Below are 20,630 nucleotides of genomic sequence, written 5' to 3' on the forward strand. Positions count from 1 at the left end.
CCTGCAGCCCTGCCTATCAGCCAGCTGGGAAGGGACAGAACAGTCTCCTAGGGGCCAACCCTCAGGGACAACTACCCCGGCCCTGCAGAGGTGAACTGCTCCTTCCCAGTGGCGTTTGCTCTCTCCCCTCCAGCATGCATGCTGTGTGGCCGGGCAGAGGCTGACCCGGACATCTGCGGGTACAAACTGCAGAAGCTAGGGCTCTGCGCCCACCTCTTTTGCCTGGTGAGTGCCCCCGAGGCTCCCTCCAGCTTGCCGACAGGCAGCCCCGGCCACGCTCTCCTTCTCATCACCTCCTCGTCTCCTCTCTCCTGCGCAGTTTTTTGCCAATGAGCTTTTTCAGGAACAGGTAAACAATGTAGGACTGATGGGATTCCCCTTGGAGGATATTCTCCATACAGTCGAGCATGCAGCGCAGCAGGTAAGGACTGGACAAGCTCAGGGAGATCTGTGGTGCCACGGGAGCGGTGTGGGAGCTTAGCCCAGACCCCAAGAAAGAAATCCCAGCCCTTCCAAGCAGCTCTGGGACAAAAGTCTCGCGCCCAGCAGCTCCACAGAGCCTCCACCCAGACCCAGCACAGGAGCCTCGTGCGCCGGGCGCATCCGCGGGCTCTGACCCAGCAGTGGGGCAGCATCCTGCGCCCTGCCCGGAGGCGTGGGGCTGGCTCTGGAGGCCCTGAGGCTGCCACTGATGGGGGCTGCTCTGCTCTTTCCAGCGCTGCTTCGTCTGTGGCGAGAGCGGGGCCGCCATCACCTGCTGCCAGGAGGGCTGTGACCGCAGCTTCCACCTCCCCTGCGCCGTGGAGGGGGAATGTGTCACGCAGTTCCTTCCTCAATACAGGTACCTCCTCTCCCCTTCCTGCCGCCACCGGGGAAGGACCCAGCCATTCCCACCTCCTCACCCTTCCCTTTCCTCTTGCCTCCCCAGGTCCTTCTGCTGGCAGCACCGCCCAGAGCAGGCAGTGGAGGCGGCTCCGGGGGAGAACACCGCCTGCCTCATCTGCCTGGACCCTGTTGAGGACAGGAAGTCCTACGGCACCATGGTGTGCCCAGCGTGCAAACACGCCTGGTTCCACAGGGCCTGCATCCAGGTAGGAGCCCTTCCCTCGCCCACGGGGGGGGCACGGCGGGCGCCCAGCAGCACCAAGGCCTCACGCCTGCTCCTCATGTTTCCCCTGCAGGGACAGGCTGCGCGCGCCAGCATTTGCTTCCGGTGCCCTCTCTGTAGAGATGAGCATGCATTTCTCATGGAGATGTTCAACATGGGCATCCGAATCCCATTCAGGTTGGTGTCCTCCCCGCCCCACCAGACAGGAGGGTGCCAGCGTTGTGCCGTGCCAGGGACTGCCCCTGCACTCCCGACCCTCCGCTCTCTCCCTCAGCCTGGGCTTCAGATTCATGCAGGAGTCAGAAAATGGGCAGGCGGGGAAGAGCAGGGACACCCTGCATCTGCCTTATGCCGGGGCAGCAGGGGCTCAGCCATTTTCCCTTGTGTTTCAGATCCCCAGCATGGGAGAACGAGCCTGCAGACGCAGCACCAAATGAGAGGCACAGCCGCTGCGATGCCCGTGAGTGCCTTTGCCCAGGAGGCAGGCAGCACGCAGAGGAACAGGGGTAAGTTGCCCGAGCGGCAACCTGGGCTCTGCCCAGGATCTCTGTCTCGCCAAGGGCTCGAAGCGGAGGGACGGAGAACAAGAGCTCTGCCGGACAATCCCGTGCTGCGGTCACTTTGTCCTCACAGCCACGCACCGTTTGCTTCCCCAGGCCCTGGCAACTGCTCCTGTGCTGCTCCTGTGCTGCCGAGGGCACCCACAGACGCTGCTCCCACTTCGGGACCGACACGGCCAGATGGGAGTGCAACAGCTGTGCTGGCCTGGGCACCGGTAAGAGGCAAAGCACCTGGGTGCCCCCGGGCGAGGCCTGGCAGCGGGTGCCCATTCCGGGCTTGGCAGAGCCCCTCTGCTCCAGGGGGGCTGGGGGCACCGCTCTGGCCTCTCCTGCCGTGGGCCTGGGGGACCGTGTCCGTGACCTTCCTGCTCCCCCTTACAGCCTCCAGTGGCAGCTCAGAGGTCGCGGGTCCCATCACCGAGAGCCAGTCAGGATCGGGGCCGTCCCACAGCTCTCCAGCACCAGAGACCAGCAGCCCCAGCAGCACTGGTCTCCAGGTGGCATCGGGGCCATCCCAAAGCTCCCCAGTGCCTGAGAGCAGCAGCTGCTCCAGCCCACCTGGGCCCGACCGCGTGCGAGACCGCTCTCGCTCGCGGCGTCGGGCCCAAAAGCCCTACAGCCGGCGCACAAGAGGCCGTGGCAGGAGCCGCGCACCAGCACCCAGGGCTGAGAGCAGCAGCCCCGCACAGTCGGTGCCGGGATGCTCCCGTGGCTCCCCGGTACCCGAGACCGGCAGCCCCAGCACCCCCAGCTCTGCACGGCTCCAGAGCAGCCGCCGCCCCAGCCGCCCCGGGCCCGTGCGGGGACGAGACCGTTCCCGCTTACGACGTCGGGCCCAGAACCCTTACAGCCGGCCCGGACGCTGACGCGCGACCAGCCCTGCGCCGGCCCTGCCTGCTGGCCCTGATCCCCCACCACCGCTCCAATAAAGTTGACTGTTAATCTCTGCCCTGGGAGATTCCACGCTCCTTTGTTGGCTTCCGCCGGGCCCACAGGGTTGTCTTCTCCCCGGGGCTTGGCAGCACCTTCCCCAGACCTCCCTCCTCGCGGGCTGGCCTTGGCCGGCTGCCCAGCGCCATGGCCGTGGGCTTCGGGCCTCGCTGGCCCCGCAGCCTGCTCCGCTTCCCCGGGGAAAGTTCGAACGCACAAGCGGCAAAGCGCCTCTGCTTTCAAAGTTCCCCTCAAAGTCACCTCTGGAGGTGTGACATGAAGGTTGCTGCAGATGGTGCTGCTACAGTAGTAGCCAAAGGGCATTGCCCTTCCCCAGTTCCAGCTCCTGTCGCCCACCGTGGTTGCTGCTGTACCAGCTGAAGTCTTTGTTCTTGCAGTAGAAGACAATAAATTGTTTTGCGTAGAGGTTGTAAACACTTGGTAAGGGACTTGTTCTGCAGAGCTCTGGTGAGCCAGAGCAGCACCTGTTACTGAGGCCTTGATTTGCATCATACACCTCTGAGAGCAACAAATTCACATGGAGCTCTGTTGGAGTGTAACAATGCACCTGGGCAACGTCCATTATCAGAAAGAATTTCCCTCCTGTTGGAGACCAGCAAGCCCCTCTCTAGTGCAGGGAGTGATACAGGGCCTAGATAGGAACAGGGGATGTAAGGGTTAATATGGGAATAGCAAGAAGGGGATGACAAGGGAAATAGTTGAGATAACAGTTCTGCTTAATGAGTAGATAGTTTGTAAAACATGATGAGCTGAGGTATGGAGTCTTTAGGCTTTATCAGTACAAAGCCGGTTGGGACTAGACCTATGGTTTGGACAACAGCCAGTAAGAGACTGAGTCTGCGCGAAACCTGGGGTCACAGAGCGGACAGGAGGAAGAGGAGCTTGACTTCATCCCCAAAGACCCCCACGACCACCACCAGAAGACACTGCGCAGACTCAATTGGGAGGAGATTATGGAAATGCTAATTATAATACGAAGCGGGGATAGGTAATGCATATGTATAGGCGTATTGCGAAATATTATGAATATGTAATCATTTGCTCTATAAATCTAAGGTAACGGTGCCATATCAGGGCGCACAATAGGAGGAGTTATCCCCTGTGTGCCCAGCGCTGAATAAACATACCTACTTTACAATCTATCAGATTGTGGAGTCTGTTTTCCGCACGTCAGTTTTGGCGAGCCAGGCAGGAGACTCTCTGCTCGACTGCGGGATCGACTGCGGGGCGGACTCTCCCAGGCGCGCCCCGAGCACTTTCCTCGGAGGAGCCTCCGCTACCAGCCGCTCACCGTGGGGGGGCAGACAAGGACTTCCTGAAGCCGTGGACTAAACGGTATGTTCAAGGATAGGAGCCTGTAAGTCGTACGCGTGGCTGGAGCAGCTGGTAAATCGCACAGAGACGTCTGGCGTGCAGCTAAGCCGGGTAGGTGCACCGAAAAGGCGCGAATTCGTGCGGGTTAGGGTAGTCTAGGGGCAATTATACCTTGCCACAGACCGATAGAGCGGTCGCTGGCTCCAATCGGGGACCTGTTGGCCGAGAGGGCGGCCACAGGCAAGAGTGATTGAAAAGGCCTTTGTTCTGTTGTGGTTTTTTTACTCCTGATGAAAGTGTTGTAAGTGTGTGGACTTGTAAGTGTGTGGACGTCCGTGAGATTGTGAGATTGTGAGTGAATGCTGTGTGGTGACCGTGTTAAGCGTGAGCGTTTGGAGTGAGTGTTTTACAAAAACAAGATGGGTAATACTCAGGGAGGGGTATTAAAAAGGAGCCCTCTTGGCTGTATACTCGCCCATTGGCGGGATATTGCAGGGAGTGGAGGCACGGAAAGCAAAAGGACTCTTATAAAATATTGCAATCAGTGGTGGCCGCTGTATAAGATAGAGGATGGCGCTAAATGGCCGCTTAATGGAACACTGGACTATAACACTCTGTTACAACTTATGTTGTTTTTAAGGAGAGAAGGAAAATGGGATGAGGTATCATACGCGGATATGTTTTTCACTTTGCGAAATCACCCAGAGTGGCAAAGGGACTGTGGGTTAGTACCCCCACCGGACCCTATGGTGCTCGCACTTGAACGAGAAAGTAAGGAAAGTAGGGGTAAGCTGAAGAAGGTGAAAGGGAAAGGAAGGAAAAGAGATGGGACCATTTGGATAATTTACCCCCCCCCATATAACCCGGCACACCTAGGAAATCAGGCGGTGCAGCAGGAAGATGCGGGTGAGGAGGCCCCTGTTGTTAATATCAGACCTGAAACCTGGCAGCAACGAAGCGGGGGGGGGAAATCGTTTAAGGGAGCACGGGGCGGCTAGGGTTAATCCCTTGCGGGGAAGTCCCAGCGGCAGGAATTCAAGGGGGATGGGATTTGTGGATGTGCCGCTCACTAATGTAGAAGTGAGGGCGTATAAGAATGAATTTAGGAGGTTATTAGAGGACCCTGTGGGGCTGTCAGAGAAGATTGATCAATTTTTGGGACCCAGTATATATATACATGGGAGGAGATGCAGTCGATTACGGGACTTTTTTTTTTCTCTCCTGAAGAAAGACAGATGATCAGAACGGTTGGAATGTGGATATGGGAGAGAGAAAATCAGCAGGGGATACCCGGGGAAAGGAAACTCCCTGTAACCCCTCTGCAGTGGAATCAGAATGAACAAGAGCGGAGGAGAGATATGAGTGACTCTAGGTCATTATAATAAGAGTCTGGAGGAACTCCTGAGAGAAGCACAGAAAGTAGATATTAGGAAGGATGAAGAAGAGGCTAAAACTAAAGCTAAAACTATGATAACTGCACAAGAAGCTGTTAGAAACAAACACAAGGAATCTCAGACAGGAAATCACAAATTTGAAACAGGCAAGGGAATGAAAGGGAAGGTGGAACCAAGAGGCACCACTGACTAGGGAAATCACAAGGGAATGTTTTCATTGTGGGAAGGGGGGGGCATCATAAACAAGAATGCCCCCAGAGAATACGGGACCTGTTGGTGTTTGAAGTAACCCAACAGGATGAGGGTGGTAATCACTAGGAGTGTCAGGGACTCTACCTCCTGGGGGATATACCAACAGAAGAGCCCTTGATAAATTTGAAATTAAGACCCCAGGAGGAAGATTATGTAAAAGATACAACTTGGGCTGTAGGGGCTAAAGGTGAAGGGGTTTTCGGTCCCAGTTATAAAGAATGTGTTAATACAAGGGGAAGATCAATATGCTGTTAATGATTTGTTGTTAATGCCAGGGGTAGGATGTAATTTGCTAGGTAGAGATTTACAAGTGCAATTAGGAATAGGTGTGGTGCTGGATGAAGGAAAACTAGTGGTTAAATTACTAGAATTATGGGAGGAGAGTCGGGGAGGATATTTAGGAACCAGAGCGTAACTGTTTGGATTTTATAAATTATCAAACGAAAATAAGAGAAGATCTGTTAAATAAACCTTTGCCCTATAGAGAAAAACTATTTATTGATGGGTCCTCTCGATGCCTAGAAGGAAAAATATTGGGTTATGTAATTATCGAGAGGCAGAAGATGGAAGTGTTTGAAAAGGGGAAATTACCTGCTGGGTGGTCAGCACAAGTCTGTGAACTCTATGCCCTAAAACAGACATTGGTATATTTGAGAGATAAGGAAGGGACAGTGTACACAGACTCAAAGTATGCATTTGGAGTGGTCCACACATTTGGAAAAATATGGGAAGAAAGAGGGCTTATAAATACAAAAGGGAAGGAGCTAGTACACGAGTGGCTGATCAGAGAAGTTTTAGAAGCCCTGAAGCTCCCCACAGAAATTGCAATTGTGCATGTGAAAGGACATCAGAGGGGAGCATCAATGGAAATAAGGGGGAATAATTTAGCAGATTAAGTAGCCAGAGAAGCAGCTACAGAATCATCATTGGTAGTTTTATTGGTAATAATACCAGGGGCTTATGAGAATTTAGCCCCAAATTTCACAGAACAAGAAAAGGATATACTTAAAAATAAGGGGGGAAAAGATTCAGAAGGAAAATGGACTTTAGCAGATGGAAGGCAGATGTTAAATAAAACAAGATCATGAGAAATTCTGTCATTAATACATTAGAAAATACATTGGGGAACGCAATCACTTTGTGATCATTTTCTTAGACAATATGGGTGTATAGGAATATATACGGTAGCTAAACAACTAGTTGATCGATGTTTAATTTGTTAAAAAGTGAACAAAAAGGTAACGAAAAAAAAAAAAAGGTGGCTGGGGAACAGGAGCTAGCCATACAAAGCCTCCAGGTAGACTTAACAGAGCTACCTTAAATACAAGGGTGGAAGTATTTGTTGGTATTAGTGGCTCACTTAACTCATTGGGTGGAAGCAATCCCCCACACCAAGGGCAATGGCAAGCATGGTATCCAAGGTGTTACTGGAAAACATTATCCCCAGATATGGATTAATAGAAAGAATAGACTTGGGCGGAGGAACGCATTTCATTTTAAAAATTATACAACAGCTATCTGAAGCCTTAGGGATCGAATGGGCATGGCACACCCCATGGCATCCTCGGAGTTCTGGAAGAGGAGAAAGAATGAATCAAACTTCAAAACAAACCTTGACTAAGTTAATGATTGAGACTCAGATGTCTTGGATTAAATGCCTGCCGTTGGCCTTATTAAGGATCAATACTCAGCCACGAACAGACCTGGGAATTTCTCCCTATGAAATGATGTTTGGATTACCATGTATGAGTAATGACAGGGATATTGTCATCCCTGAAGTAGGAGATCAGTATGTAAGAAAGTATGTAATAAGAATTGGTAACACTTTAATGAAACTAAGAAAGAAAGGACTTCTGCCTCAAATACCACCATTGGCTTTTAATATCCACAATGTAAAACCAGGTGATTGGGTATTGATAAAAGTGTGGAAAGATTAATCATTAACTCCCGAGTGGGAAGGTCCATTTCAGGTGCTGCTGACCACCGAGACAGCGATCCGAACAAAAGAAAAGGGGTGGACTCTTGCCTCCTGAGGAAAAGGACCGGTGGAAAAGCCTCAGGAGTGGACTGTGGTACCATCAACTGACCAACTACAAGTCACCCTCAAAGGACTAAGTAAATTCATCAGGAGGGGATTGAATGACTCTTAACCAGTGGTTTGACTGGGTTTTTGACTGGTTTCAGAGGTAACACTGTGAAAATTTACTTATTCATTTACTTACTTGCTGTATAAGGAAACAAAAACAAAAAACAAACAAAACAAACAAACAAACAAAAAAAAAAAACCTGTCAGGGAAAAGCTGGCGTTTACCGAGCATTAACTGACAGACGTGAGATTATGAGCATTTTGGAGTCAATTAGGCATTGCTAGAAAATCAACCTAATAGGGTAATACCTTGTCTCGAGTGTATGTATGGATGTCATGAAGCGTGGGTTTTGTGTGAATGTGAAATGTGTTACCGGATGTGGTATTTCTTGCAGATGGAGAAAATTGTCTTATAACTGTATAGGGAAGGGGCATGAACTGTAACCTTGATTTACGGGGAAAAAGAGGTTAGTCCCCAGAATTTGTGATGTCCCTGAGAGTTGATGGAAGGACACTATCAGGAAGTGCCAAAAATTTTGCTTTGCTTAGAAACAAAGGAAGTGGCTACAAAGGAGCTGCACTTGAATTGACTAACTCTCAACACATGGATTCGTTAAATAGTAGAGGGCAAGACCGGGTTAACCTCTGTGCTCGCCACCAGGAAGACTTGTATCTCAGCTGTGGGCTGCAACCCCATAGGCATGAGAGGTGGGAGTATATGTTATACCGGACCTCTGCTAATCATCCTGGTATGGTTTGCTTTAATAGTGGCAAATTTGTGCAGCAAGTGCTTTACTGTTATGTCCAACATCAGAGTGGCTTTGCTTTCCCAAAGACAGAAGGGTGGATGGAGATATTTTTAGTGGGAAGAAGAGAATCCAAGTAAAAGATGTGACAGAAGTAAAACAGCCAGTACCAAAACCACCGAAAAGACCTATAACAGAATTTTCGACATGGTTAACCAAAGGAGATGGTGGTTTACATAAGCAGATACAACTACATGGGCACTTGAAAGAGGAACATTCACAAGGGCAAAAGATATGTAGTAAAAAGGCAAACAAAGTGAGGGCTACCAACATCGAGGCTGCACAATAAATTGCTGCCCATGCATAAGCACGCTCCATTGTTTTCGCGGTATCGGAGGTACAAGAGTGAGAGCGCGAGTGGCGAACCTGCCTGGTCTGTAGGGATCAGGAGTCAGGGTCCACATACGCAGCAGGAAAATGGATTTCCACGCCCCCAGTCCAAAGCGCATGTGTTGTTGGAGGGTCTCGAAAGTTCGGCTATACCCGGATGGCAAAAACACCTGCCAGGCCCGCCCAGATCTAGGCAGCACAGGCATTCTGGGTGGAAGAGAAACTTCCGCTCATTGCGCACTTGGACCTTCCTCGGTCAAGCCGCTAGCCTGGGGCTGGACTATCCCACTAATCTTACTGATCCCACTGGATTGCAATCTTGGGAAGATGGGAGTAGGGGACGATCCTGTGTGCGCCACCCTGCTGTTAGGATTTTTCATTATATTGGTGGTGACCGTCGTTGCCATCGCGGTATGCGAGGGAATGTCTCGTGGCTGGTGTCAGAGAAGATCACCTCCTCCCCCCAATCCTCCAAGATCACGAAGACAACTAAGACGCCCTCGAAACCTTGATGTGGTGATGGAAACAGACTTATAGTTCAAAGAAGAAAATGTTATTGATCAGAGGAGTTACCGCGCGGCGCGTGACTGTTGTTCTTGGACTCTTTCTATCTTTCTATCGCTATCGCCCCCGTGAGTAAGGGTAACAAGACATTGAAGGACAACATCCAAAGGACAGTGCTGATATCTTTGGTTCTTACTTTTTCTCTTTCTGATTGTGTCGCGTGGGACTTTGCTGGATTGTTATACAGTTAATTATTTCAGGTTCTTGTTTGCTAATAAATTGTTGATTATTGTTTACAGAGTGTCTGATAGTACAGTTGACTGTGCAGTTTGGCACACGGCTCGAATTTGCTTAACGCCAACAGGTGAAACAGTAGTAGCAAATTGCATGTTGGTCACAACATGTTGGATTAACTGAACAAAGCAAGGACTAAATAACACACGGCAAAAACGTTAAGGTGACAACTGCACATAGCAGATAGAATAAGAGCTGTTTTACCTATGGTGCTCTGAAAACACCCTCAATGTTAGACTCAGAATGGTGGGATGATCTATTAGGAGCTTCCTGGTGGAAAAGATTGAATTTTTCTTCCTTTTGTGCCGTCGCGGGCTTACTATTTTTACCATGTTTAATACCTTGCTTTATACAGACTAATATCTCCGAAATCCAACCAGCCTGCCTTCCTTTCTTAGAAACATCTTTCAAGGGCTGGACGAGGTGGTCACAAAATCAAACGCACCTTAGGAGCAGGATGAAAAGAGATTTAACTGGGGTATTAGGAACAGGATTGGGAGTTTTGAATGGAATTGATTCAGAAGTATTAATGAACAAATTGGCCACTGTAACAAGTGATTTAACAAGGCTAAGGCAGCCTCTACAGTCATCTTTGTTGGCATTGGGAACTAGTCAATGGCAAATCTCAAAAGTATTGCCAAGTTGGGAAAAGGTTGAGGACCAAGACCACAGACTAATACTAGATGCACTTAGTATGGTTCAGGATAATGTGTCTTTAGCTTTTAGTTGTATACAAGCACAATTATGGATGCAGGCAACCGCTGCCTTGATTATAAGGGAAGGGAACAAAGGAATTTTTCCAGTTGAAATCCGAAAGGCGGTTTGGGACAAAGCCACCAATTTTGAAAGGAGATTCCAATCGTGGTGGACTATGGTGAATTTTACTTATGACCCCACTACTAACATAGCTACTGCCTTTGTGCTCACTATACGTAATGCCACAGTTTATGTAATCCACCCCATCATTGCATTAGGATTGAATCATGAGGACACAGTGCTCTATCCTTCAGAACACAGAGCATGGGCCCGGAAGGTGAATGAGAAATGGCAGACTGTAAACGTGGAATCTTGTATTACCCGAGAACAACAGGGGTTCATTTGTGAAAGTAATACAATTGATGCCCAAGACGTATGCCTTGATACTGAGCAAAGTATCTGCCACTTCGAAATTCACCTAGATAATAGTAAAAAAACGGTGATTCTATATACTGGTCAAGGCTGTATATGTTTAAGAACCGCTTGTGTATTCGTAGAGATAGATCATGACAATGTAACTTTGCCCATTCGGAATCATTCTAATTTCTGTATTTGTAACTTCGTTAAAATCATTGGGTGTGACTTTGTATATTGGGCACCAGTGGTTTCCCACCAGTTGATAAAATCTAAAATCACAGGGTATCTCAAGTTATCACCTACACCTATTGGAATGAACCTTACATTAGTAAGGCAATTGATTAAACACCAAGATCTGTTAGGGATCTTGAGAGAAATTCAGAGAAACGGAGAGAAAACTTTAGTTACTGTACACCATGATACAAAAGAAATAAACAGGGTTTTGCAAAGAGCAAAACAAGATGCAAGTCATAACTGGTGGGATACTCTTTTCGGCTGGTCGCCTTCTGCAACAGGGATTCTTAACACTATGATACACCCCATTGTGATCCTACTAGGTAGTTTAGGAATTTTATTAGTACTAACCATCATGTTGTATTTATGGGTCTGGAGAATGTTTAAAAGGATAACTGCGATGCATGAGGCTTTATATTATTCGGGAAAATTGTTGAAGTAAAAGAATTTACTTAGTATGATAAGAAAAGGGGGGATTGATACAGGGCCTAGATAGGAACAGGGGATGTAAGGGTTAATATGGGAATAGCAAGAAGGGGATGACAAGGGAAATAGTTGAGATAACAGTTCTGCTTAATGAGTAGATAGTTTGTAAAACATGATGAGCTGAGGTATGGAGTCTTTAGGCTTTATCAGTACAAAGCCGGTTGGGACTAGACCTATGGTTTGGACAACAGCCAGTAAGAGACTGAGTCTGCGCGAAACCTGGGGTCACAGAGCGGACAGGAGGAAGAGGAGCTTGACTTCATCCCCAAAGACCCCCACGACCACCACCAGAAGACACTGCGCAGACTCAATTGGGAGGAGATTATGGAAATGCTAATTATAATACGAAGCGGGGATAGGTAATGCATATGTATAGGCGTATTGCGAAATATTATGAATATGTAATCATTTGCTCTATAAATCTAAGGTAACGGTGCCATATCAGGGCGCACAATAGGAGGAGTTATCCCCTGTGTGCCCAGCGCTGAATAAACATACCTACTTTACAATCTATCAGATTGTGGAGTCTGTTTTCCGCACGTCAGGGAGGAGAAAGGATTTGCTTGCAGAGTGACTGCTGAAGATCTCTGTAGAAGCTGGCAGCGAGCTAGAAGCCTGAATCAAGAAATAAGGCGACCAAAGCGTGAAGGAAATCCTGTGGGGTGGCTGGACAGACTTGAACAACCCTCTGCTCTTCGGGCAAGCTACAGGTGGCCTTACGCTGTGTGCATTAAGTGTCTTCCTGAGAGGCCTTCCTGCAGCATGGAAGTTGATGCCTTAGAGGAGGGAACCGCTGTCCTCTCTCGGGCAAGCAGGGGATTTTCTGTCAACAGAGGCAATGAGGAAAGGAAGGAGCTCTATCATTTCATGAACACTATACACAAGACAGCCTTCAACCACCACATCACCCAGAAGTTCCAAACTGTGGTTTCACAGTGTTTTAAATGCACTTTCAATAAAGATGTAGGCAGCAGTTACACTCTACTTCTTACTACACTTCTAATAATCATACTGTGTCTGGATAGACAAATGTCACTAGCATACAATATATTTTTAGGCCTAATGTAAAATGCTGCTTATGTCATTATAGATATCAGATGCCAGGTAAGAGGTCTCTCAAGTTTGATGAGTGACCTTAAGAGACATCCCTGTTCAACAGGGAGATCACTGCCTTGCAGTCTGCTGCCATACAGGAGGTGTCGGTGGGCTCAATGGGGGTGTTGTCCCAAAAATCTGGGTGCTTTCACCTGGTGAGCAATAAGCCAAAAATACACAGAGTTGAGACATTTGTTTAATTAATATCTTCACAGAGATGGGTGCTATGTGCTAATTCCACAGAGCTAGCACACCTGTGTTAGTACACGGTAAGCATTTATACATCCTGAGTGACAGTTATCAGTACTTTTTACTGTTAAATTTGGCCACCTTCGTTCACATTGGTCCTTGCAACATCTCATCTTCATTTAAAGTCACAATATCCTCTTTTTTAACTGTGCATGTTCAGTGACAAAGGGACTTTTGTTGGTAGGGGGCTTTTTCCAACTCAAGGGTGGGTTTTTACTATGTTAATGAGGAAAGCTCACTCATAGTTCAAGTAGTTCTCCTTCGTTCAGCTAACAGCTTTTGTTCCTGTGTACTTATCTTGATATTTCCCTGCTTGATGGTTTTATGGTGTCATCCCTTGTGCTTACCTCAGTATAACTTTGTTTTAATTACAGTGTTGCTTCTTCAGGTTCACTCTGTCGGCTTTATCAGTTCCTTTATCAATTCCTGGCATTCTTTCACAGCTCTCCTTTGGTCATTTTACCAATTAAGATGTAATGGGGGGGTGGGGCTACAGATATTTATAGCTTAAAGTGATTGCATTGTAGTCAAACCTTGCTTTGCGGTATGTGCAACAGTGCAGCTGTAGCAGTTGTAGTTTTGTCTGGTCCCTGCTCAGGGTGGTACTGCTAGTTCCTGATAAAACAAGGCCTAGACTTCTCAGCTCCTGAGAAGATACGGGCTAACACGGATCCCAAGCTTTGCACGGCAGTGCTGATTTCAGTCAGGCCTACCTGTGGGTGCTGCCTGAACCAAAGTACTGCTCACCCAGCCAGAGTGGGTGCACCCATCACACCTGGGCAGATTCAGTAGTGAGACTCGGTACTCGGTGAGTAAATGTCCCCGCTGCCTGGGCACTCACCTGAGCTCACAGCCCTCACTGCCTCCCCCTGGGGACTCCTCTTGCCTCTGGATCAAGCTCGTACAGAAGCACTGTTGCCAAAGACCCCCAGGGACGGATAAACAACCCCTTCAGTTGCCCTGTGGTTAGCCCAGGTACAGCAGGTTTCTGAGGGTCAATGGCCTCTGCTCTATACTTCCTCCATGTTGCTTTTTTTTTTTCTCCAAATACATCCTCATAGGCTTTCAAGGCAGCAGCTGGTAAGGGAAGGTTTCAGTCTTCCCCACCCTACCTACTCCTTCCTAGACTTTTGTGGAATCTCTCCCTTGCAGGATGGGAAGCTCAGGTGTGGTAGGAGATGACTGTGGGCAGTGATAGAGGTGGATGGTCAGCAATCCAGAGGCTTGTGCCAGGCTCCTCCACTGAGAATCCCTTGTTGTTTATTTCAGGTAAATTCTTCGGGCTGTTTGGCTCCAGTTGAAGAGCCAGGACAGGTCCTTGAACATACATTAGGTAAGTAAGTCTGAAGTCATTGACAGACATTTGCTACCTGGGGCAATCCTGTTGTCTGCAGCCCTTCTGTGGCGGGCAGTGGTAAAAGTTCAGCTCAGGCTGTGTGGTTGCTCCCTCTGCATAGTTCCAGGCTTCATAAGGTACACTGTATGCCAAAGGTTTGGTCAGGTCCAGATTTGTGACTGGGCGGAAGCTCTCCCAAGTTCAATAGCTTTCCCAAGGTGGTTTCTGCAAAAGGCTACTTCTTGAACTCCACCAGTGCTTTAACCATGTGTATGTGTGAAATGCAGATTGTTTTCCATACTTGACCTGAGGTTGTATGTGAGCTCAAGAACTGTATCAAGTAGATTGTTGTCATATTTAAAGAGACAAGTAAATACAGGCAGAAGTGAAGAAATTTGGTTGCTTTCCAGAAGTGAATTAGGTAGTGAGTCTGCAGCAAGTAAGATTGTGTCCCAATGTCTGGTGCAGAGACAGAAAGAGTGCCTGAAGTGCACAGCGTTGCAAGATGCCCATACCTTGGAAGAGGAGAGAGACACTGTGAAGTTATAGTTACCTAGGTATAAACCTTTGCATTTCTGAGTCTACTCTAAGAGACCCCGGTTTACACAGTACGTTACAGAGGAGTAAAGCCCCTATAATCTCCAGAAATATCTTGCTGGTGCTTGGATGGCTGTGCAGGGCTCTGGGTCCCAGGCAGGGCTCCACAGGGACAAGGTTTGGAGCATAGAGCATTCCGCCCCCAATGGCCCAGCAGAGCGGTCCTGTGGCCAGATCCTGCTGCAAGACTCAGTCCTGAGACAGGTCCAAAGAGAGCTGCTATCACAGATCTGAAACCAGAGCTGAAAGGCCAATGACCTGAGAGGCCGCCTGTCACAGCCATGGGATCACCTCTCGTCCTCCAAAGGAAGCTCCAGAGTTCTCTGAGCTCCTCAGGTCTTCGCAAACATCTTTAAGGCTGTCCCACAACAGCACATGAAGCAGCGCTGAGGCATAAGACAGTGGTGCTGGACAAGGTCTGGGGAAGGTGCTGCCAAGGCCCGGGGAGAAGACAACCCTGTGGGCCCAGCTCCTAACGCTGCCCCTCGGGAAAGGGAGGGGAGGCGGAAGCCAACAAAGGAGCGTGGAATCTCCCAGGGCAGAGATTAACAGTCAACTTTATTGGAGCGGTGGTGGGGGATCAGGGCCAGCAGGCAGGGCCGGCGCAGGGCTGGTCGCGCGTCAGCGTCCGGGCCGGCTGTAAGGGTTCTGGGCCCGACGTCGTAAGCGGGAACGGTCTCGTCCCCGCACGGGCCCGGGGCGGCTGGGGCGGCGGCTGCTCTGGAGCCGTGCAGAGCTGGGGGTGCTGGGGCTGCCGGTCTCGGGTACCGGGGAGCCACGGGAGCATCCCGGCACCGACTGTGCGGGGCTGCTGCTCTCAGCCCTGGGTGCTGGTGCGCGGCTCCTGCCACGGCCCCTTGTGCGCCGGCTGTAGGGCTTTTGGGCCCGACGCCGCGAGCGAGAGCGGTCTCGCACGCGGTCGGGCCCAGGTGGGCTGGAGCAGCTGCTGCTCTCAGGCACTGGGGAGCCGTGGGACAGCCCCGATGCTGCCTGGTAGCCAGTGCTGCTGGGGCTGCTGCTCTCCCCTGCTGCAGAGCGAGAGGACGACCCCGATGCCACTGTGCTGCTGGTTCTGGCGCTGCTGGTCTCTGGTGCTGGAGAGCTGTGGGACGGCCCCGATCATGACTGGCTCTCGGTGATGGGACCCGTGACCTCCAAGCTGCAACTGGAGGCTGTAAGGGGAAGCAGGAAGGTCACGGGCACGGCCCCCCAGGCCCGCGTCAGGAGAGGCCAGAGCGGTGCCCCCAACCCCCCTGGAGCAGAGGGGCTCTGCCAAGCCCAGAATGGGCACCCGCTGCCAGGCCTCGCCTGGGGGCACCCGGGTGCTTTGCCTCTTACCGGTGCCCAGGCCAGCACAGCTGTCACACTCCCATATGACTGTGCTGTGTTTCATGAATGAGCAGCGTCTGTGGGTGCCCTCGGCAGCACAGGAGCAGCACAGGAGCAGTTGCCAGGGCCTGGGGAAGCAAACGGGTGCGTGGCTGTGAGGACAAAGTGACCGCAGCACGGGATTGTCCGGCAGAGCTCTTGTTTTCTGTCCCTCCACTTCGAGCCCTTGGCGAGACAGAGATCCTGGGCAGAGCCCAGGTTGCCGCTCGGGCAACTTACCCCTGTCGCTTTGTGTGCTGCCTGCCTCCTGGGCAAAGGCACTCACGGGCATCGCAGCGGCTGTGCCTCTCATATAACTCTTCATATGCACTGTCGTCCTCACCTGATGGTATTCTTTTGATGAAAGAAGGGAAAGTTAATGAACCCCTGCTACCCCGGCATAAGGCAGATGCAGGGCGTCCCTGCTCTTCCCCCCCTGCCCGCTTTCTGACTCCTGCGTGAAGCTGAAGCCCAGGCTGAGGGGAGAGAGCGGAGGGCCGGGAGCGCAGGGCCAGTCCCTGGCACGGCACAGCGCTGGCACCCTCCTGTCTGGTGACTTGGAATAGAAAAACCAACCTCCTGGGGATTCGGATGCCCATGGTGAGCATTTCCATCAGAAATCGATATTCATTTTGACAATGTGGACACTGGAAACAGAAGAAGCCAGCGTAGATAGCTTGGTTCTGGATGCAGGCCCTGTGGAACCAGGCGTGTTTGCACGCTGGGCACACCAGGGTGCCGTAGGACTTCCTGTCCTCCACAGGGTCCAGGCAGATGAGGCAGGCGGTGTTCTCCCCCGGAGCCGCCTCCACTGCCTGCTCTGGGCGGTGCTGCCAGCAGAAGGACCTGGGGAGGCACGAGGAAAGGGAAGGGTGAGGTGAGGAGTGTTTTGGTGGGAATGATGGGTGATAATGTGTGAAGGAATCCCACCACTCGCTCTGTCCATGACTGCCTGCTAGGAAGTGTCACTGTGGGCTTGTTTTATGTTTGCTTATTGATGCTGTCAGAAAGGGGTATAAAAAAGTGGGTGATCCTCCTGTGGGAGGGCCGGCTACCCTTACCTGTAAAGCCCAAAGTACTGCGTGATGCATTCCCCCTCCACGGCGCAGGGGAGGTGGAAGCTGCGGTCGCAGCCCTCCTGGCAGCAGGTGATGGCGGCCCCGCTCTCGCCACAGACGAAGCAGCGCTGGAAAGAGCAGAGCAGCCCCCATCAGCGGCAGCCTTAGGGCCTCCAGAGCCAGCCCCACGCCTCCGGGCAGGGCGCAGGATGCTGCCCCACTGCTGGGTCAGAGCCCGCGGATGCACCCGGCGCACGAGGCTCCTGTGCTGGGTCTGGGTGGAGGCTCTGTGGAGCTGCTGGGCGCGAGACTTTTGTCCCAGAGCTGCTTGGAAGGGCTGGGATTTCTTTCTTGGGGTCTGGGCTAAGCTCCCACACCGCTCCCGTGGCACCACAGATCTCCCTGAGCTTGTTCAGTCCTCACCCTCTGTGATGCCTGCTTGATTGTGCGTCGGATATCCTTCAGGCTTACCCCATCCATACTCTCTTGATTAAAAAGCTTCTTGGTAAAAAACTGCACATGATAGAGGAGACGAGGTGATGAGGAGGAGAGCGTGGCCAGGGCTGCCTGTCGGCAAGCTGGAGGGAGCCCCGGGGGCACTCACCAGGCAAAAGAGGTGGGCGCAGATCCCTTGCTTCTGCAGTTTCTTCCCGCAGATGTGCGGGTCAGCCTCTGCCCGGCCACACAGCATGCATGCTGGAGGGGAGAGAGCAAACGACAGCGGGAATGAGCAGCTCACCTCTGCAGGGCCGGGGCAAGCGTCCCTGAGGGCTGGCCTTGCAGGCACGGGTGTCCCAGCAGCAGGTGCCCACGGCCCAGCCTGGGCCCCGCTGGCTGCGGCACGGAGGGGCACTGCCCCAGGGCGCTTGGGGAGCTCCTGCCTGCCCCTGCCACCGCTCTCAGCCCCACGCTGAGTGCCCCGACAGCCCCTCTGCTATGCTGCGGGAGGGATGCTTTGCTCTCACCCAGATCTATCGAGTTGGCGGCCTCCTGCTTCCTCGCAGACATGGCGCACATCAACGGTGAGTGCTGGGAGAGTCGCTGTCCCCGCAGTGCTGGGGTGTCTCTCCCAAGTGCTCCTCGGCTGACTCTGGGGGAGAAGCAGGGCGCGGGTCAGCTTGCAGCAGAGGCCCAGCGCCCCCCGGCACGGGGCCGCCCTCCTCCCTCGGCAGCCCCGCACGAGCCCCGTCCACCCCTGCCCTCCCCTCACCTCACCAGGTCGCACTGAGGCACAGCCTGAGCCCAGCGATGCTTTATGTAGGCTTGTCCCCCGTGGGTCACAATGGCCACAGTGACATCAGCACCGTTGGCCTGGATGCACCCCAACGACGGGCAGGGACGCCCTCAGGAACGTGCCAGCCCCTCGGAGCCGGCCGCCGCCTCACAGGGGTGGGTGCGAAGTGCCGAGGCGGGGGCCCGAGCCCTTGGCACCCCCGGGAGCGGGGCGGCTGCTCCTGCAGCCAGCGCAGAGCCGAAAGGCAGGTCCCGCGGGGCAGCCGTCGAGGCTGGCACTGTTGGCCGACCGGTGCTGGTCAGGCCGTGCGAGCCCAGGGCTGCAGCCCTGGCCCAGGCTGCGGCTCTGCTCCTGCCCTCGGCATGGGGAGCGCTGCCGGCAGGTCGGGGAAGGGGATCCTTCCTCTCTGCGCCGCAGCGCTGCGGCTGCACCTGCAGGGCTGCCGCCGGCCCTGGGCTCCCGGCTCCAGGGGACAGAAGCCACCTTGGAGCCCAGCCTGGGCTCGCACAGCCCATCCGCTCCGACGCGGCGCGTGGCCGGGGCACAGCACGGGGCCTCAGGACGGCACCTCAGCGTCGCAGGTGGCCCAACATCGTCATCTCCCGAAGTCGTCCTTAGCGCTTTGGTGACGTGCTGCCTCCAGAAGGAAAAGCAGCGGCAGCGCGAGCTGGGGACTCACGGCGCAAACGGCCTGGCTTCCTCCGTGGCAATAAACTGCCTTTCAGAGACAGTGTGAGCCCGTCCTTGGTGGGCAGGGAAAGTGCAAATGGCTGCGGGGCAGCTTCGGCGGCGGTTTGGTCCGTTTGAGGGTCGGGAGGCTCTACAGAGGCATCTGCCCAGGCCGGGTCGATGGGGCGAGTTTTGCCAAGCACCGCAACGGGCTGCCCAGGGAAGGGCTTGAGTCACCATCCCTGGAGGAATTTAAGAGATGTGTAGCCGTGGCACCTGGGGACATGGTTTAGCGGTGCCCTTGGCAGCGTCGTCCATGTCAACGGCTGGGTTCCGTGATCGTAAGGGTCTTTTCCAACCTAAGGGATTCTGTGATTCTCGTGACCCTTTTGTGATTGCTTCATGACCGTTTGATTACCATTTGCTTTTCATTCATTCGTTGATTCACAGCCCTTTCTCCTCCCTGCACTAGAGAGAGAGGGGCTTGCTGGTCTCCAGCAGGAGGGAAATCCTTCCTGTTGGATGACGGACGCAGCCCAGGCCCAGTATGACATTCCCGTAGAACACGTGTGACTTTTTTGCTCTCAAGGGCGCGTGACGGGGCTCGAGGCCTGAGTAACAAGCGCTGCTCTGTCTCCCCTGAGCCTTGCGGTGTCAGCTCCTTACCTGGTGTTGGCAACCTCTATTCAAAAGGCTTTCTTGTCTTCTGCTGCAAGAAGGAAGCCTTCGGTTGTGTCGTGGTTTGAGCTCAGAGGGCACAACTGAGCAGCTGCTCTCACTCCCCCTCTGCCTCCCCCACCCCCCCAAGGCACTGAGAAGGAGGAAATAAGCCAGGCTTGGGATTTGAGATAGGACAGGCAGGGGTAAATCACCCATTATGGTCACAGGCCAAAGGCAAGACTCATTAAGGGAAGAAAAATAGAACATAGATTTATTACAGACACTAGCAACAACCACACTAAACCGAGTAGGAGAGTGAGAGGCATCACCATATGTAGAAAAACACCCACCCCTCCCTTCTTCCCGGGCTCAGCTCCACTCCGGATATCTGTACGTCCTCCCCGCAGCGGCACAGGGGCAGGGAATGGGGTGTTCAGTCAGTGCTGCCGCTTCTTCTGTCTTCGGGGGTGGGGGTTGAACTTCTGGAACTTCTTCCCCCTGCTCAAGCGTGGTCCCCCTCTCACAGGAGACAGTCCTCCACAAAGTTTCTCCGACGTGAGTCCCTCCCACGGGCTGCAGCCCTTCCTGAGCTGCTCCGGCGAGGGATACCCCCGCGTGCTGCAATCCTCCCAGTGGCGACCTACAACAGCGGGGGCTGCTTCTTCCCACAGGGTCCTGGCTAACTCTGGGTGCAGCCACCTTAATAGGGAATGTGAGGCCCCTCCCAGGCCATAATTCGGAGTCTGCTCCACCGTAGACCTCCATGGGTGGCGGGGAGGGGCCGTCTCACCACAGGATACAGGGGAGCGGACTCTGCTCCGGCACACCTCCCCCCTCCTTTCTTCCTCCGTTCCCCCACTGGCCTTGGTGTTCACGCAGCTGCGGCAAGTCCTCCTCACAAGTCCCACTCCTCCTCACCAGGTCCCTTCTTA

At 52.6% G+C, this 20,630-nt stretch overlaps 1 protein-coding gene across 1 annotated transcript; it reads left to right on the forward strand.

Moving 5' to 3' along the window:
• Window positions 1-126: 126 nt before the first annotated feature.
• Window positions 127-2,826, forward strand: LOC116959233 (PHD finger protein 7-like). The gene is made up of 8 exons (XM_042799888.1): window positions 127-225; window positions 320-421; window positions 717-841; window positions 929-1,091; window positions 1,182-1,285; window positions 1,501-1,614; window positions 1,765-1,883; window positions 2,050-2,826. The coding sequence occupies exons 1-8, from the start codon at window positions 139-141 to the stop codon at window positions 2,532-2,534; spliced, it is 1,299 nt and encodes a 432-aa protein (XP_042655822.1). The 5' UTR covers window positions 127-138; the 3' UTR covers window positions 2,535-2,826.
• The last annotated feature ends 17,804 nt before the right edge of the window (window positions 2,827-20,630 follow it).

The sequence above is a fragment of the Tyto alba genome, unplaced genomic scaffold (genome assembly GCF_018691265.1).
Source record: "Tyto alba isolate M040663 unplaced genomic scaffold, T.alba_DEE_v4.0 Super-Scaffold_3, whole genome shotgun sequence".
NCBI lineage: Eukaryota > Metazoa > Chordata > Aves > Strigiformes > Tytonidae > Tyto > Tyto alba.